The following is a 16,812-nucleotide window of genomic DNA, read 5'->3' as shown; positions in this document are numbered from 1 at the left end:
GATTGACTTACCTCCGTGCCGCGCACTGTCGCTTGAAGCCGATCATTGTGGGCCTTCTGCTTGCACCATGAGCATCAGTGCTTTCCGCAATCGGCACTGGCTGTTTTGTGATTGTAGTATTTCAGAATTCGGGACAACGCAAAAGGACGAGAAACTCTTGCTTAACTGCGTTGTGTCCATTGATTGATTGATTGATTGATTGATTGATTGATTGATTGATTGATTGATTGATTGATTGATTGATTGATTGATTGATTGATTGATTGATTGATTGATTGATTGATTGATTGATTGTAGGGATTAACGCGCCGGCGCAACGCAGGCGATGAGGAGCGCCGTAGTGGAGGGCTCCGGATTAATTTTGACGATCTGGGGATCGTTAACGTGCGCCGAAATGTCGAACACATGCGTTGGGTCCAGGTTCGAACAGTTTATTTTCCGAATAAAACGTTCAAATATCTCGAGCTAGGTTTCCATATTGTGCTGCCTGCTTATCGTGGTATGGAGCAGCAGCATACGGTGGAGATAGTTATCCTAAGATATCGTATTGCAGTGTAATGCATTCGTCTAAAAAAAGTAAACAAAATGCAGTTATTTTGAAAGATTAGATCGGATGAAAAGGGGATTGTTTAATGCCAACCGGGTGTAATGACCGAACAATGTACGGACTGTTAAATTTATTACAAGGAAGGAGAAATGCTTACAATGCTATACTGTAAAGGATAGTCACTTCTAACATTTAAAGGTTCCATTTTGTCGACCTTGTCACGGCTTTGCTTGTGATGAATGAGTTTTGCTCCGTCTGCTTGCCGTCCCAGCAGCGCACCGAACAGACACGGGAATCGGTCGTAGGTACAAAGTATTTACAGTTGATCAACGCCTTTTATTCATGTCGGAACTGGCTATCCGCTGGGAAGCGTGGCAACAAAAAAATTACACCATCTTCCCGAGGGGAACCCTGAGGTGATGCGAAGCATCGCAGAGTTCCAACCCAATCCAATCCAATCCAATTCAGTCCAATCCAATCCAATCCAAGCCAAGCCAAGAGAATAAAATCTAATCCAATGCCCCTCGCAAGAGTGTTCGCTATCGGAGAGGAGAGGGGGTGAGCGCCGGAGAGCGCAGCTGGCGCGGCGAGGAGAATGGGGGAGGGGTGGACGCCGACAACGCCGACTACAACGCCGGATGGATGCAGGGACAAGGCGAGTGAATGAGATGCGTCGCATCTAAAATGTAGCAAATACCCTGCATTTTCGCCACCCGTGTCGTGCACAGACGCTGTCGGCGACTTTTCTCGCTCTGTCTGCTTGGTCCCTAGCCCACAACCACACAGTGGTGACCACGCGACGTTTGCGCTTTGAACGGCATCGCAGCATAGGCTAGAACAGTTTAATGGTGCGCAAAAACTAATCCCGCGGTGACAAACACTTTGGTACTACGCAGCGGAGCACACCGCGCCGAGCGAAGTTAACAGCCCATCACGCACACGCAACGCTGTTCAGTCGGAAGCGGAAGGCGCGCGGGACCCAAGAGAGCTGGTTTGCGAGTATTTTCCTCCTTTATCGGCTGCTTATGGAAAATGGTGTATAGAAAAATACCTACAAATATGCGCAGATGAGCAGTGCGCAGAACGTCGCCAGACGAGTTAGGAGGCTGCAGGCAGGTGGTGTCGAACCATCTCATGTCGCAGTCGTAAAGAAAGTGTCACTGACTCGATCAGCTCCCTTTTTTATGAGCCTCAGAAAGTTCGCGGGCTGTTTGGTCCCTTCTTCTGCCTAGAATTTTCGCCAGGGAAAACATCGGCTCACACGCCATGCAATTTTTAGAATGGGGCGAAACATGGGGCGCATCAACGTTCTCTAAATGTTGCGCGTGCGCCCCTTTTTTTTTTTTTATTGCGCCATTTTGCCACAGGCCATAGGCCCTTAACCGGTCATTAAGACAGCGGCCAGGCTTCCTTATATACGACCAGCGGCACTCCAACAAAATGTCGTACTCGACTTCTTTTACGCACAACACATACGGAGTGGCTTGCTTCATTGATCACACTGCCTTTTTCCTTGCCGCCTTTATTGTCATGGGCAATGGCGATGGTGGAAGCGCTACTTCAGAAATAGAAGGGCAGCAACAAAACAAAAATCGGGGACGTTGTAGTGCACACCAAAAAATCTCAAGTTGTGCAGTACGTACACCCGCCGAATTTAATAATATCGCGGGAGTGTCGACCGACGGGTGGGTCAACGCCTTATCACGGTAGAAAGCAGCTAAACGAACGAAAACAGATCGCATAGTTTGCAGGCGCAGGAGGTTCCTGCCAGTGCAACCGTCATCTGCTAGGGTGTTCCCGCAAATGTGACACAAGCCCTTCCCGCTTCTTAGCAGCCGCCTACGTTCTTTGCCGTGAACAAGGCGCGCGAGAAGTCGCTGTCACCAAACCAACAACCGACTGCAATGGGCTAGCCAAAATTTGGGCAAGCACCGGCTTGTATGAGCTATAAAAAATTGGGGGCTGGGCCATTTTTTTTAAAATGCAGAGCATTTCTTTAACTCACGATGTCACCCGTTCTAGTTGTCCATCGTAGTCCGCACCCCTCCCCCTACACTGTATAAAAAAAATAATACTGACCGGCGCCTGGTTTCGATCCCACGACCCTGCGGGCGGAACGCAAGGTACATGGTGCTCTACCCACTGCGCCACAAAGCCGACACAGAATGGAGGGCTGCGAACGCGCCTTATATCCTTGACTCATTCAAACTACGTCAAGAAGCTGCTGATACAACGCATTCAATACCTGCGGGCGGAACTCGAGGTACATGCTGCTCTTCCCACTGCGCCAAAATAATCATACCCACCTTCTAATAAATGCTGTCACGTGACCACGTAATTACGTCTCCTCATTTAATTACAATACAACAACCAACAGCAACAAGTGCAACAACATTAACGTAACGCAAACTACTTAACGCCGTGCGCCCCCGGAAATGCTCTGCATTTGATCGTGCCCCTCGCGAGGGGGATGTTTAGTTTCCTGCCGCAGCAAGAACCAGGCGGCCTGCTGCGCAGTTTGTTGCGCATACCCACTTTCAGGATTGGCCAGGATCGTTTCACTTACTACATGCCAGTTACGGCAGGGTTTGACTTTTTTTATTTCCGCGAAAAATTTTCGTCGCAGGTTTGTCTTAAGAGCATGAAGGAAGGGCGATTGGACCAAAGGGAAACGTGTAGACAAGCATATTATGTGCGGCCTGCCTGTGCCGTAAGTAGTCTGGGCGTCGTCCACAAGTACGCTCGGTTGGTGCAGCAAAGGACGAAGTTAGGGATTTGTTCAAATGACGTGTACATGCAGCGTGAATATTTTTGCTTTTTCTTAAATGCGCGCCTCGTTGTCTACGCTGTGTCTTAAGTGCCGTCCCCCATATCAATAACCACTCCCCTAAAGTGACGTCCAGTGTCGTTTCGCAGAAAACCCCTCGTCCGTCTGGCACTGTTATTGGTATCGTAACCTAACGCAACGCAACAGAACGCAACCTAACTTAACGAATAACAATTGTTTGTAACAACGAAAACTAACCTAGGGCATCAAAATTATGATTTAGACGAACTATAAAAACGGCAGATGGTTGGAATCAAAGCATTTACCCTTCGTACGGATAACGCACCTAAGACGTAACTTGTAGGCCACTATGGCAGTCATGCAGTTCCCAGAACACCTAGCCTTAGGAATTCCACTTTGGTAGGACGGCCCTCTAGCCCCTAGCGCTGAGCTTGCGCGCCGTAAGACGACATCCTGGACACTGCGCAAGATTTATGTAGCATCGACTTGTCTTGTTTGGAGTTTGAACTTCAGTGTAGCCAGATCACAGCAACCATGAGAAAATATTTATTCGCCGTGTGGTCGTATGGAGGTAGTTCATTAAACCACAAAATCCTACCTGATCAGAAGGATTTCGAAATCCTACCTGATCCTCCTACCAGAGCGAGCAGGAACAAACGTTTATTAAATCACAAGGTGCTGCTGTCAGGGGCACCTGCCCGGTGAGAGCAGTCCGCAGTCCAGGACCCCTTGGAATCTGCCGGCCTTCTTCGCTTTCTACACCAACGTTTGCTGGTCAGTGGTCAGGGCTGGTCAGCATCTCCACCCACTGCTGAAAGTTGGGATCGGGGTTTGGTGTGAGTACCGGCGTGTCGGGGCATTCCCTAACGATGTGGTATAGGGTGCCTGTCTTCGGGCGGTATTTGCTGTTGGCAGTGTATTGTATCGGGTACATGGCGTGAAGTATGCTGTTGTGAAGATATGTGTTTGGAGTCTTCGTAGCGTGTTGGCTTCTTCTTTGTCTAGTCGGAGGTCCGGCGCTGGGTATTTGCGACGAGCCTGTCTGTGGTGTGAAAATATTTCTGCGTATGTGAGAAGAGGCATAGACTTTGGATAGGAATCTCTCTGTTGGTTTGGTCGCCTCTCGGAGACCACCCGGTGTGAATGTACTCGGGCTGCGGCGTGAGCCGCTTCCTTTCCTTCGACGGTAGTGTCTCCTGGTGACCATACGATTTCTATGCTTGACAGTTCGAGGTGTCGTTGTAGTATGTGCAGAGCGGGTTTTGAAATTCTTCCATTTAAGCAGTTGCGGCACGCCGTCTGTGAGTCGGTGGTGATGGTGATGTACTCATTTCCAGTGGTGGCTGCGAGGGTTATTGCGGATTCTTCTGCTATCTCCGTTGACTTTGTTAGGACGTTCACTGCCGATAGCTCTTTTCCCGCTGCATCGATTAGGCTGATTGCGTGAGCCGGCTGGTCCTGGCATGGCGATGCGTCTGTGTACCTGGTGGTCGGCACGTGTTGGAACCGTTTGCGGATGTACCCGGTTCGAGTCTGCCGTCTTGCTTTGTTGTATCCGGGGTGGATATTACGGGGGATGGGTGGTATCCGTATGTTCTGTAGGATGATGGGTGGGATGCGCGTTTTCTGTCCTGCTGAGAAGGAACCCCGCAGCCAAGTTGAGACAAAGTAAAGCGACCGGTGTTGGTCAGGCGTAGTCGGCGGAATTGGAAAGCCTGATGTGCCTCACATATTTGTTCCCCGGTGTTAGATATTCCTAGTTGGAGGAGCTTCTTCGTCGAGGCATTCGGGTGGAGGCCGAGTGCTCTTTTGAATGGTTGTCTTTTCATAACATCGAGCTTGGAAATTTCGGCGGGTTTCAGACTCAGATAGGGTGTTGCGTAAGCAATTTGACTAATGAGAATAGCCTGTATTATGCGGATAGTATCCTTTTCTATCAGCCCTGAGCGTCTTTGGGAAATCCTGTGTATGAGGTGCATTAGTTGCGTAACACTGCGTTGAAATGGTAACATGGTTCGCGATCTTGATCTGTCTTTGGGAATCTTCAAGCCCTGAATACGTAGGTGCGGTACGTTGGGGTTGGTTTGGATAGCCTTTACAGAGTGTTAGTAAGGCTGATTTTCCGGGGGAACACTGGAGGCCTCGGGCGTGTAACTACCCTTGCGTTGTATTTATTGCCTCTTTTAGGACATATGAAGGGTTTGCATGTCAACTTGAGGATTAGGGCACACGTCCTGTCGGTACGCGAGAGCACCACACAGGGAGCAGCACTGGTGCGTTCGCCTGTAAAGTTTGCAGCGTGTGAGTATGCCGTACGCCCTTACGTAGAAGGACGGGTGTGGGCCTTCAAATGTGATGACTGCAGTGGTCGAGGCGCCCAGCATTATTGCATCTAAGATGGTTGGTACAGTTGTGACGATGGTTTCGCGCAATTTGTACGGTGTGGTGCCGGGGTCAATGCCATGTATAATCTCTCGAACGGTAGCGGGCACTGGTTTCAGATATTCGGTAACCTCGAAGGTGGCGGTTCCAAGCGGCAAGATCGTGATACGCCGTAGAGCTTTTACGCAGTCTTCGTCTATTGTGCTCACAGTGACGTGATTTTGCTGAGGTTGTGGTTGCGTGATGACTTGAGCGTAGACTCGGCGTTCTGGGATCCCGCTAGCTTGTTGGATGCTGTGCATGAGCTGTCTGTCAGACCATGCCGAGATTCGGAGTCCCGAGCGGCGCGGGCGAAAGGCGATCTTATAGTCGCTTTCCGGGAGTTTGGGCGCAGGCGGGATACGAAGTAGTGGTGTTTGCTTACTTGTAAGAGCCGCTTGTGCTGCAGGTGGTGGCAGCTGGTTCTGTGACTGGCGCTCTCGTAGAATTTGTCGCCAAGGGTCTTGTTTTGGGAGAGTTCGGCCGCTGAGTAGGTCGAATTCCATTGTTTCTTCGGCAGCGGGGCTCATGGTTGCTGCTTTCGGCTGCATACAGAGCGCAGACGGCGCGGAGAGCGGCGCCAGATGCCGGCGTGGCTGTTCTTTGGCTGCCGAGGCCTCGGTAGGCCTAGCAGCCTCCGTGGCGTGGTCCGGTCTTCAGATGTTGGCTGCGGTTTCTCAAGGCCGAACTGACGTTGGGTGGTGTCCGGGCGCGTCGGATGACGTTACGGATCCGATGGAAGGGTTTTCAGCTAGTGTCGGGCACTATTTGGGCGTGAAACAACTTTGACGCGGGAGCCCATGCGAAGCGGGCGTGCGCTGCTTGGCCCCCTAGCGGACGAATCCCTGAGCAAAAAATAAGTTCTTGTACAATGGTTCCTCTTTCTGATCATCACCATTTATTTCATAATGAGGTGATGGAGAAACCATCATCATCATCATCATCATCACCGCCGCTTCAAAGCTCTTTGAGGGTGGATTTGACTGATTGCGGGGTTTGACGCGCGGACGCAACGCAGGCGTTGAGGCGCGCTGTGGCGGGTGGCTCTAGATTAATTTTGACCGCCTGGGGACCTTAAACGGGCGCCCAAATGTCAAACACACGGGCTTTTTCACTTTTCCCCTCCATCAGAAAAGGGGCGGGGAACCGAATTGAGGGTGGATTCAGCGACAAGTGGGTTTTAGTTTTGAATCTTCACTAAGGCTGTACGCACGACATCGGGTATGTTTGCTGAGAATGGCTGTACGACTGGCGTGATATCTTCTTTGGCATCGGTTAGGGAGCCTACGTGCCCGCTTGCTTTGATGGTGTAAAGGTGACGCCTGCGGTTCCTGTAAAGACACTCTGGTTTCAAATCCTGGCTCCAGCAGACTTTGTTTTTCTTTTTATACAGGCTGGTACGACGAAAATCGGAACACTTTAAAAACGTTCATGAGCGAACCGCTGCGCGTTTCGCGTTCAAACTTCACACGAAGGTTGAGTTTTGTGGCCTATTTGGTTTGACACCGGGAACAAGGACGGTGCTTACCTGCTTAGTCTGAAAGTAAATAAAAACCAGTTCTGCCTATGGGAAAATGGCGGCCGATTTCAACGCGCCGGCTAGTGCAAGCTTATCTTGGAAGCTGATATTTTCAAAGTCGAGTTTTCTTGCGCTTCAGCAGAGAGGCACACACATGGCACGTTCAAACATTTTAATCAGTTTGTCGCCTTTGTTGAAACTGAGCTCGGGATGTCACACAAGGGCTCGACAGTGAGCATCGTTAAAATGAAACGCTAATCTGCATGGTGATTTCTCGTTTTGCGTTGCAACATAGCTAGGCTTTTTTCTCCGATGCGAAAAGCACGTTTGGCGTGCGAACATTAGGAATAAAATGTCAGCAGAATTCATACGTTGAGATAGCTCAAAATTGAATATTATTGAACAGGTACCGAGGCTGAAAGGTTCGCATTTGCTTGATAATTGGCGCAGTCCTTATGCATCCGGTCACACCTTAACATTCCTTTTCAGATGTCGTTTAGATTACTTTCTAAATGAACTAGTCAAACAATAAAAGAGATATTTCACTACGATGAGAAGTTATCAACGACTTTCCGCAGGGTCCGTAGAACTGGCATTGGGCCGAGACCACACGACTGCCGCGAATCATCCAGCTCTGTGTGGTAAACGGCGACGCACATTCTCGGGCCTTTACGCTTTCGGGCGACCTGGACCTGAAGGAACAAAAAAAGAAAGGACTAGAGATAAAGCGTCTCCTGAAGGCGTAGGTCAAGGCGGGCGAACGCAGCATTGGATAATAAATCGCATGCGATCGGGAGATTTTTAAAATTTTTATTCGTGTCACATTATTCACACAAGTCCGCTGGAATCCACAAATAGTTACGTTGTGAAGAAAAAAGGTAACGGTAAGTCCGGTGTCAAAGTTTAAACCATGGATTCGTCTCTAGGCAACTTAAAAATAATAGACTTTCCTGTTCGGTTCCTGTCTTCCATTCTCCATTGCTCCCTGTTGCTACACGCGGACAACTCTAAAACGTTAAATCCATGAAGCTTCAAAAACGAAATCAAAAAGCATGGCCCACATGATAATACTATTCTCCGCCAACCGCTCATTGGGCTATTTAAAACACAGACTGAAACATACACAACTGTTGTCAGGTCTAAAACTCAATATGCATCTGCAATTTCGGACCCTGACAAAGCCTATCTAGTTGACCGAATTTAAACCCTTCACAATCATGGCGCTCGTTTCATCTTTTCGGATTATTCACGTCATACCAGCATCACGACTCTTCAACTTCGTTCATCCTAACAAATCTTTTCACACCGGCGTGTATACTATCACGGTTATCAAAGTATAATAAACTGTACCATCACCCTTCATTTCATGCCGATTTCTTGTCTTCCTTTCCAGCCATTTTCCCCCGACGTGACCAAGGCTTAAATGTGATGCGTATAAAGTTCCACATGATTAGCTATTCGCAATCATTCATACCTCGCACAATTATCTATTGGAATGCCCTCCCATCTCATATCGCAACTTTCAGCGATCCGATCAAATTTCAAGAAATAATAGGCAGTATTATGGCAATTTAACTTCACTAAATGTTTCCATGTGTGTGTATAAGTTTTTTCTCAGTTTTTTTTGTTATTTGTGCTGCACATTTATTTTTGCCATGCACCAACTTGTATCTGTTTCTTTTGCCTATAACACGTTTGTTAGCTTTGTTTGCACCGCTCTTTTGAATTTTCCCCCCTATGAAATACCCTACCAGTGAGAAACTTTCGGGGTAGTTGGAATAGATACATAAATACCCACCACCAAACTGACAGATCAAAATTTCTCAGTAATTTAGACAATCTACAAAATAATAGTGTACACAGTTGAACACTATCTTTCCAGCATAGTGAGTGTTTTTTTTTTTCAACTTTCGCGAACGCCTCCTTGAAGCTCAACTGAGGACAAACCCCCCGTACCTTTCGTGCAAGAGACTGATCGTCGTCGTAGGCGACCCATGTGTGCTTCGTGTGTTCCATGGAGTAGAACGAGAGCGTGCGCAGGTCTTCAAAGCGCCGCACCGAAAAGCGTTCGCAGATCTGAAAAGACCGATTTTTATTGTTGTTTTTGCTCTTGACTGTCGTTGTGGTGTCAGTACGAATCAACTTGCGGCGAGCACTAGCAATGGGACGCTCAATTTTTTTTTGAAATAGCAACAGCGTAGCACGCTTGTACATACCTCGGAGAGGGAGATCTCTTCAGGTCCCGCCTTGGCGTCGTCTCCGAAACTAAGGCCCATGTCGTAGTGGAATAGGAGGCCGCCAAGTGAGAAGCTCATGCACCACTCCTGGCCCTCCACAGGCTTGCGCAGACGACCGATCTTCTCCAGCTCCTGTAGCTATCAGAAAAAGAACGCTTGAAGTCCAACCACTAACGAGCTCCTAACAAAAAAAACATCTGCAGAAGGACACGGACGAAATAGTTACCAATACCCGCAAAAAAACTTTCATGCTCTTAAGTTCTCCTGTGCGATGTAGATATGGAGTGATTGTTTCGTCAGAGAAGGGATGATGCCTTTTCTTGGCAGGTCAGTGCTTCATATGGCTTATTAGGAACGTAAGTAGCGAAGGCCAATGCACAAAAACGCTCATACCAGAATATACAATGAATGGAGCTATCTTGTCAAAATTGTGACTTGAAATTTTCCGAGTCGCATAAGGCCTTTACATGCATGGAAAAAAATCTGCTTCAAGACACCGGACGTCCGCATTACAGGATTGGTTAGAAGGTCGCTCTGCGCACTAGTACACAAGCGTATGCGTTTTCTTTTTACGCGAAAGTGTTTTATGCCGGGGTGCACCAAGATTTCACTGACGTCATATCCGTCACGTAAATTACGCCAGTACAACGAACACCGGAGAAACGGCAGAGAACGTTTCATGGACGCAGATGGTGTTGCCGTCTAGGAGAAGGGAAGTGAAGTAGGGCTTCATAACCCTAACGAGCGCCGACAGTTGGCGCCTCAATCGGGCAACGCTGACGGGCGAATGCAGCGAACGTGATTTATTTGGAGCGAAGAGAAAGGCCAGGTCACGGAGCAAGAATAAAATATATTCCAAAATACTTCCGTTGCCAAGAAACATGCACCCGGAACACAACGAGGGAAGGCGGCAAGAGCGAGCCAAAGCCATTAAGAAAATGTTTCAAAATTCTATGGACGTGATGTACGTCGATGCGGCAGAATATCCCACGTGTGATGCCATGTCAATGACAGCAGTAGACTGTGAAGGTAAATTAACCTGCTGCGGAACGGTCGTAACCGCAAAATCCGAGACAGCCGAGGAGTGCACCATCGCACTTGCGATAGCCTCCACGACAGCTAAATACATAATCAGTGACTCGAAAACGGCAGTTCGAAATTTTATTAAAGGGCGCATATCGCCGGAGGCGCGACGCATTTTGCTAAATTTCCGAGACCAGAGAAAAGTCCAAATTTTATGGGCACCTGCACACTCTTCCCTTCCGGGCAACGAGGCAGCTCACAACACGGCTCGAGGGCTCGCATGCCGAGCCACCGAGCAGCCTCCGCTGAGATCGGGAAGAGACCGCATGGTCTCATACAGGGAAATTGCTAATCACTACAGATTCGAACGGGCCCGTTATCCATCCGCTCATCCATCCCTAAACAAAACGCAGTTGGTGGTCTGGCGTCTCCTCCAAACGAATACGTATCCGAATCCCGTGGCATACAGTCACTGCCACCCTGGCCAATATTCAGGCATGTGCGCACTATGTAAGGAACGGGCGGGCCTGTCACATCTACTGTGGGCTTGTCCTCAGGCGACCCAAGAAGGCCGTAAAACCGTGAATGACAAGCAGTGGGAGACCGTGCTGCTCAGCTCTGATCCAAAAGACCAACTCTGGGCCGTCCAGTTGGCTGAAAACGCCGCCAGGGCCCAAGGGCTGCTAGCCGCCGTTTATGAAGGACTCCTTACAAACAACTGGAAAAAAATAAACCTCTCTCTCTCTCTCTCTCTCTCTCTCTCTCTCTCTCTCTCTCTCTCTCTCTCTCTCTCTCTCTCTCTCTCTCTCTCTCTCTCTCTCTCTCTCTCTCTCTCTCTCTCTCTCTCTCTTGCTCCGTGGGCCAGATGGAAGCGGAACGTATTCGCGCGTTCACGGTCCAAGCTTCTAACTCTGCCTCTCGCATTCCACAAGCGGAGCTCGTCGCAACGCAACCGTCGCCGTACACGCAACGGAGCAGGACCGAAGTGGTCGCACTTTTGCCGAAGCTACTCGCCATCAGGACGTCACTCTCGACCACACCCGCAAGGCAGCCGCCTACCCGCAAATCATGCTCCTTTCTCTGCAGATTTCGCTGCACATTTCACTTTCATGTTTTACCGATTTTTATGCCAGACGAATCAACCACCGCTTTTTTTTTTTTGATTGCCCAAGCGCCGATGGGTAAGGGGCTCAGCCGAGACAGAGCTGATAAAATGTTTCGCTCACGCTCGCGCTCCCAAGGTGACCTAGGAATATCTGAGCATTAAAGTGGCCCTGAAAGAGGTTTTGCAGATACACGGGTGTTGACATTTTCAAGTAAATCAATGTCCTAGTAATCGTCTCCTGCAAGAATTTTGTTAAAGCGACGAGTATTAGTGGAGTTATTGCAAATCAAAACATTGCATTTTCGCCGCGCCGCGGTTCTCCCTTGTTTCGCCCACCTCCTCGCACCGCTCGAGCGTGACTGCCCATGACGCCTGGCTTCACAGTGACGTATGCAGGAACATCCGGTTGCGGGCGTCGCCTGCTACCGTCATAATCTGCGCCGCATCATCGCTTTGGAACGGGGCCATCTGACTTTCTGCGTTCCGTTTGGTCCGTTTTTTATCATGCTACTTCTGAATCCTGCACGCCGTTCACAGCTAAAGAAGCTGATGGGAAGAATGGGGCGGGACGTTTACATTTCCAAACCATGCCGAAAAGATCACACAAAAACACAACGACCACGACACCGCGGGTTCACGCGATGACATCTCGTGGTACCGATGGGAGTCTAAAATATGTGACAGAATAACTACAGAATTGCCTCAAAATTTGTTGGAGTTAGCATGTACATGCGTTCCTAAGCAACGACGGTTTATATATTGCTTAATTGGCCGCTCGTTCAAGCCAATGTCGAGCTTGGTCTTGTTCTGGTGACGTCATTATCGTGATATTTGTTATTACGATCGGTTCTAAACATTTATAACCGCAACGAAAGCAGCCGAAGGGTTCTACGATACGGTACAGCGACTTTTTTTTTAGAGTGCGTAGTGCATCACATTTCCCCCTTTCTTTCTGGGAAACTTCTACGCTACCCTGTGGTAATCGACTACTAGACAAGCACGCAGTAACAGACAATACGAGCGCTCTCGGAAGAATAGTGTGAGTTGTGGGGCTGCGCGCTGTCTCTTTGTTCAACTGTGCATATGATTGCACAAAACAATTATTCCATCTTCGCTTTTCCTTCTGAAAGTCTGGAGCCCATTCTCTCTCCACAAAGGCTGTTCATTCACTTTTTTACGCGCTCAATGCTGCCACTTCCGATATGTGGAGGGTTTGGTTGCCGGTCGCAGCCCTATATTCCCTTTTCCCTCACCCCCAGCCTACCTTGCGTCTTGTTTAAGTAGACGGGAGGAAACTATGTTAGTCTAATAAAGACAAACCATTTTTTCAAGATACACACATCAGTATTCCATCCTCTTAAAGTGCAATTGCCTTTTCATCTATACACAAAGCCCGAATTTAAAACTGAACAAATCGTGCCTATGACCTAAACGATGCAATTACGTTTGATATGATAGTTCCTCAGTTCAACCAAAAACGTTGTTTAGGACCCACGACTAAGATTTGAACCATGCCACTCTGAAGGCAGAAAGAAAAACAGAAAAGACACACTCTGCCGGGATTCGAACCCACGACTTTGATTAGGCGTGCGCGAGGCTTTCTTCCACTGCACTCCTCACTAACCGGAGATTACGGTGAAATAACCTGTATACTACAGTGAGACCCAATCTTTGTGTTACATCGATATTTTCTTCCTGATTTCAAGAATTCCTGTCTGGTTAACTGAACATTTCTTGGATGAAAGTTGCGCAGTAAGGTTCCATAAAACACCACCATATCTGACCTCCGGCAGCAGCACTGTTTCGGCTGTGGCTACGGTTTCGCCATGCGGGAATAGTGCTCGCCGTGCTTTTTTTTTAACGCTTTACGCTACAACCATTGGTCGATATTGATTCCATATCGCCTAAAAAACCTTCTGTAACTCATTTTTTGATCTCTACGCACTGTTACCCGCCCTTTCTTGAGCGATGGCATTCTATCTAACCCAATTTCGTTCAATCCGATGCAATCCAATGTACCCTTAACCTTCTCCTCCACGCGGCTTTTAATTCCTTCTCTTTCCCCCACCCCCTTCCTTCCTCGCTCTACCTGCCACATGTACTGCTGTCAGCGTTGAGGACATCGGCTAATCAGCGTCGCGTCGAGGGTTTCAAAATGGTTGTTCTACTGAACTAGCTTAAAAATTGTGCGCAGCTTGCACAAGTGGTGCAAAGTTGGAGGAACAGCAGCGCTGGGGGTCTTTATAGCTTCTGCCCACACTTACAGCGGATCTCAGGGGAGAGGGAGCAGAACAGCAAGTCCATGCACGGTCCTCACACGTTGCGCGGCAACCCAGGACTGTCACCCTCGACATTACGGGCCACCAAGATGTCGTCGTTACTGATCGAGACAAGCCGGCTCACGTGGTCTCCCCTGCGACCCACCAAGGGCTTCCAAGTCTCAAGTAACCCGCCACGGAAATCCCAAGCTCAACCGCCGAAATGCACCACGTGGACAACACGACGGCCTCCTGCTCCATGAAGGGACAGGGGGGTGGGTGAGGAGGGGGGGAATGATAGAGCCCTGGAGCTACCTGCGCACCACGGGTCTTCCGCGCCGAAAACGACAATGACGATGGTGGGAGCTCATAACATGGCGCACGCCAATGCGCAAGCCTGGACGACGTTGAGAGCTCCTCACGGGGCGCACAGTCCCATGCGCGCGGATTTTTTTTAGTAAAGCCCCTGAGCAAAGGTCGTGCCGGGCGCCTCACTCCAAGACAGCTTTTTTTTTTGCCCATGCGATGGACCCAGTTCAAGCCTAAAGAGCAATGCTGCTAAAACGCTTTGCGTTAAAACCCCTGGCTTGCGGAATGTTTATACCAAAGTTGGAGACCGCACTTTAAAATCAAATCCGTAGCCCTCCCCAAAGGTGGGGAATGTCGATTCAGACTGGAAACCAGGAATTTCACTTTTAGGGCAATGGAACAAAATCGCTTAACAATTTATTCGTATCCTGTAAGCGCATATTGCGGAGACGTGCCTACTAAGTATATTTTTATTTAACAAATTCTTCACATCTTTTCTTGACGTTTAAAAGAATATACATTTTCGCTGATGTGAACCAGGATAGCCTTTTCGGAAGAATGGGGGTGGTGCTACGGTAGGCCAATTGTTGCGCTGTTGAAAACAAAACGCTGCGCCTTGAGAGTGGTGCACTATTTCAATAAGACAGGTGGCTCCCCACGCGCCACCGGCCATTTTTATAGCACACGATTTTTTCAGTGACGGGAATCCCTCCATTTTATTCTGATATAACCCATTTTATTCCCCCAACGATTTTAGTGCAAAACAAAACAGCGGATATATTGACGCAACCTTGCAAACTTTTAGAACAAACGCACGAGCACTTTCCTTTATAAAGTTTGGTAGGCTCATTTAATAATGCTACGTTCTGTAAGAGCCTGTTCCACGCTCTCATGCGGTGCAGCCGGGAATCATGCTGTTAGCGCGGGGATTTTTCGAAAAACTTTGCGAGAGCGAAACTTGTACTCAATTCCCGCTCCACATGACTAAAATAGATAACCCTACCCGGGACTCGGCGACCTAGTCTCATAAGAAAATGTTCCTCACCAGAAACAGCTCTTCGACGTCAGCACCGATGTACCTCTGGAGCGGATTCGGCGCCCGGAGTACTCTGGTGCTGAGCTCATGATGTTCAGTCCGGAACACAACAATGTCGGGGCAGCTGCAGCACATAAAAATCGTGGTACAGCTGAAAATTTGCGTAATGTACTCATTTTTCTCTTTCTAGATCTTAATTGTGTTTCGAAGGGTGCGTTGCAATTTCTTCTTTTAGACGTCTTCGCTGCCGTCTTCGCGCACAGTCGGCCATGTTAAGTCCCGTTCCAATTCGCAGGAGGCCGGCCACGAAGACTGCTTCGCAGAGGCAGTGCCAAAGTGATCGAACTCGACAACAATGCAGAGCAACTTGCTGTCGAAGCTCTAAACTCAGAAACGATGCCAGCGCCACCTTTTCGGACATAGTGTTGTAACAACCTAACTTGTATTTTAGTTTAAATGTTTTGTATAGTTTTCTAGTTGTGAAGATGCTTTTTCTTACTTTGTAAAAGGCCTAAGGTTTACAGAAATGTTATTTTTATTTTTGGGGAAACTGTGGCTTGACTTTGTTAACACGCCCGCGACGATGTTGTCGTCTGCTGTGTTGGATGGTGCAGCGTTTAACTCTGGTATTATGGATCCTTCCTTCACTTGAGCCTCCAGTGGAGGAGGTCCTTGAAGTCGAGTTCTCCATGCATAAGTATTGCGGAATGGAATCCTCCCGTCAGCCGAGTGAAGGGAGATCATGTAGTGGAGGAGGGACTCAGAATACGGCCATAAGTTCTTGTCATTTAGACGTCTAATTAAACTGCTCCGCACGCCGTCTACCATGCCGCCTGAGAATCAGAATGCACCTAAAGACTACGACATTTCATCTTTACATTTGGGTGAGGTGCACTGTAATCATTTTTGCACTCCTGATTGAGCCTAAGCCTGGAGTGGAGTATTGTCTAAACAAATAAACCGCGGCCTTACCAACATGACCGCGAAAAGTTGGGTGCTTTACGTGAGTTCGTTTACCGCACTTTACAGCTACGTGCATTGAAATTCTCTGCGGAGCTAATTTAGTGCGGCCGCTTACGATTCCACAATAGGCAAACAACATTGCGCTTTCCACATTTTCCGATCTGGTACCCACAAAGTACATGGCACAATTTCTGTTATCTGGATGCTTCGAGCACTAGTAAGCAGAATATACAGCCCGTAAATACGAAGCGTTCATAAAAAGCAAGGTATTTTCAGTATCATAGGCCAGTTTCACGAAGCCGGCAGTTATTTTTTTGTATTACAAATTTATATTTGAAGCAGAAAATAACAAATGTATAATTCACAGGCATGTTTACCTCTTCATTTCTTAAACAAGAATCGTAAATGCTCATTATTTATTTATGAAAAATTACAAAAAATGCGTCACAAGCATTAAGCTCTTTAAGTAACACAGATGTTATTAGTAAACATTGTGAGCTTAGCGCAGCCTAAACAACGGGGTCTAAATACCATGTTTGGCCAGTCTCGCCGCGCTTACGCAATCTCAATAAGTAGGAACATTAACTCAAAACTTCTCTTTCGCCC

The 16,812-nt window shown here is 48.2% G+C and overlaps 1 protein-coding gene across 1 annotated transcript; it reads right to left on the bottom strand.

The window, feature by feature from the left end:
- Positions 1-7,820: 7,820 nt before the first annotated feature.
- On the bottom strand, positions 7,821-15,938 carry LOC144166044 (uncharacterized). The gene is made up of 5 exons (XM_077695708.1): positions 15,892-15,938; positions 15,253-15,367; positions 9,492-9,650; positions 9,232-9,351; positions 7,821-7,967 (listed from the first exon to the last, which is right to left on the bottom strand). The coding sequence occupies exons 1-5, from the start codon at positions 15,936-15,938 to the stop codon at positions 7,821-7,823; spliced, it is 588 nt and encodes a 195-aa protein (XP_077551834.1).
- Between the last annotated feature and the right edge of the window lie 874 nt (positions 15,939-16,812).

This window comes from Haemaphysalis longicornis, unplaced genomic scaffold, assembly GCF_048455015.1.
Source record: "Haemaphysalis longicornis isolate Haplotype H1 unplaced genomic scaffold, Haemaphysalis longicornis Haplotype H1 scaffold_16, whole genome shotgun sequence".
NCBI lineage: Eukaryota > Metazoa > Arthropoda > Arachnida > Ixodida > Ixodidae > Haemaphysalis > Haemaphysalis longicornis.
Note: the sequence above shows the minus strand (reverse complement) of the source record. Positions and strands in the feature narration are given on the sequence as shown.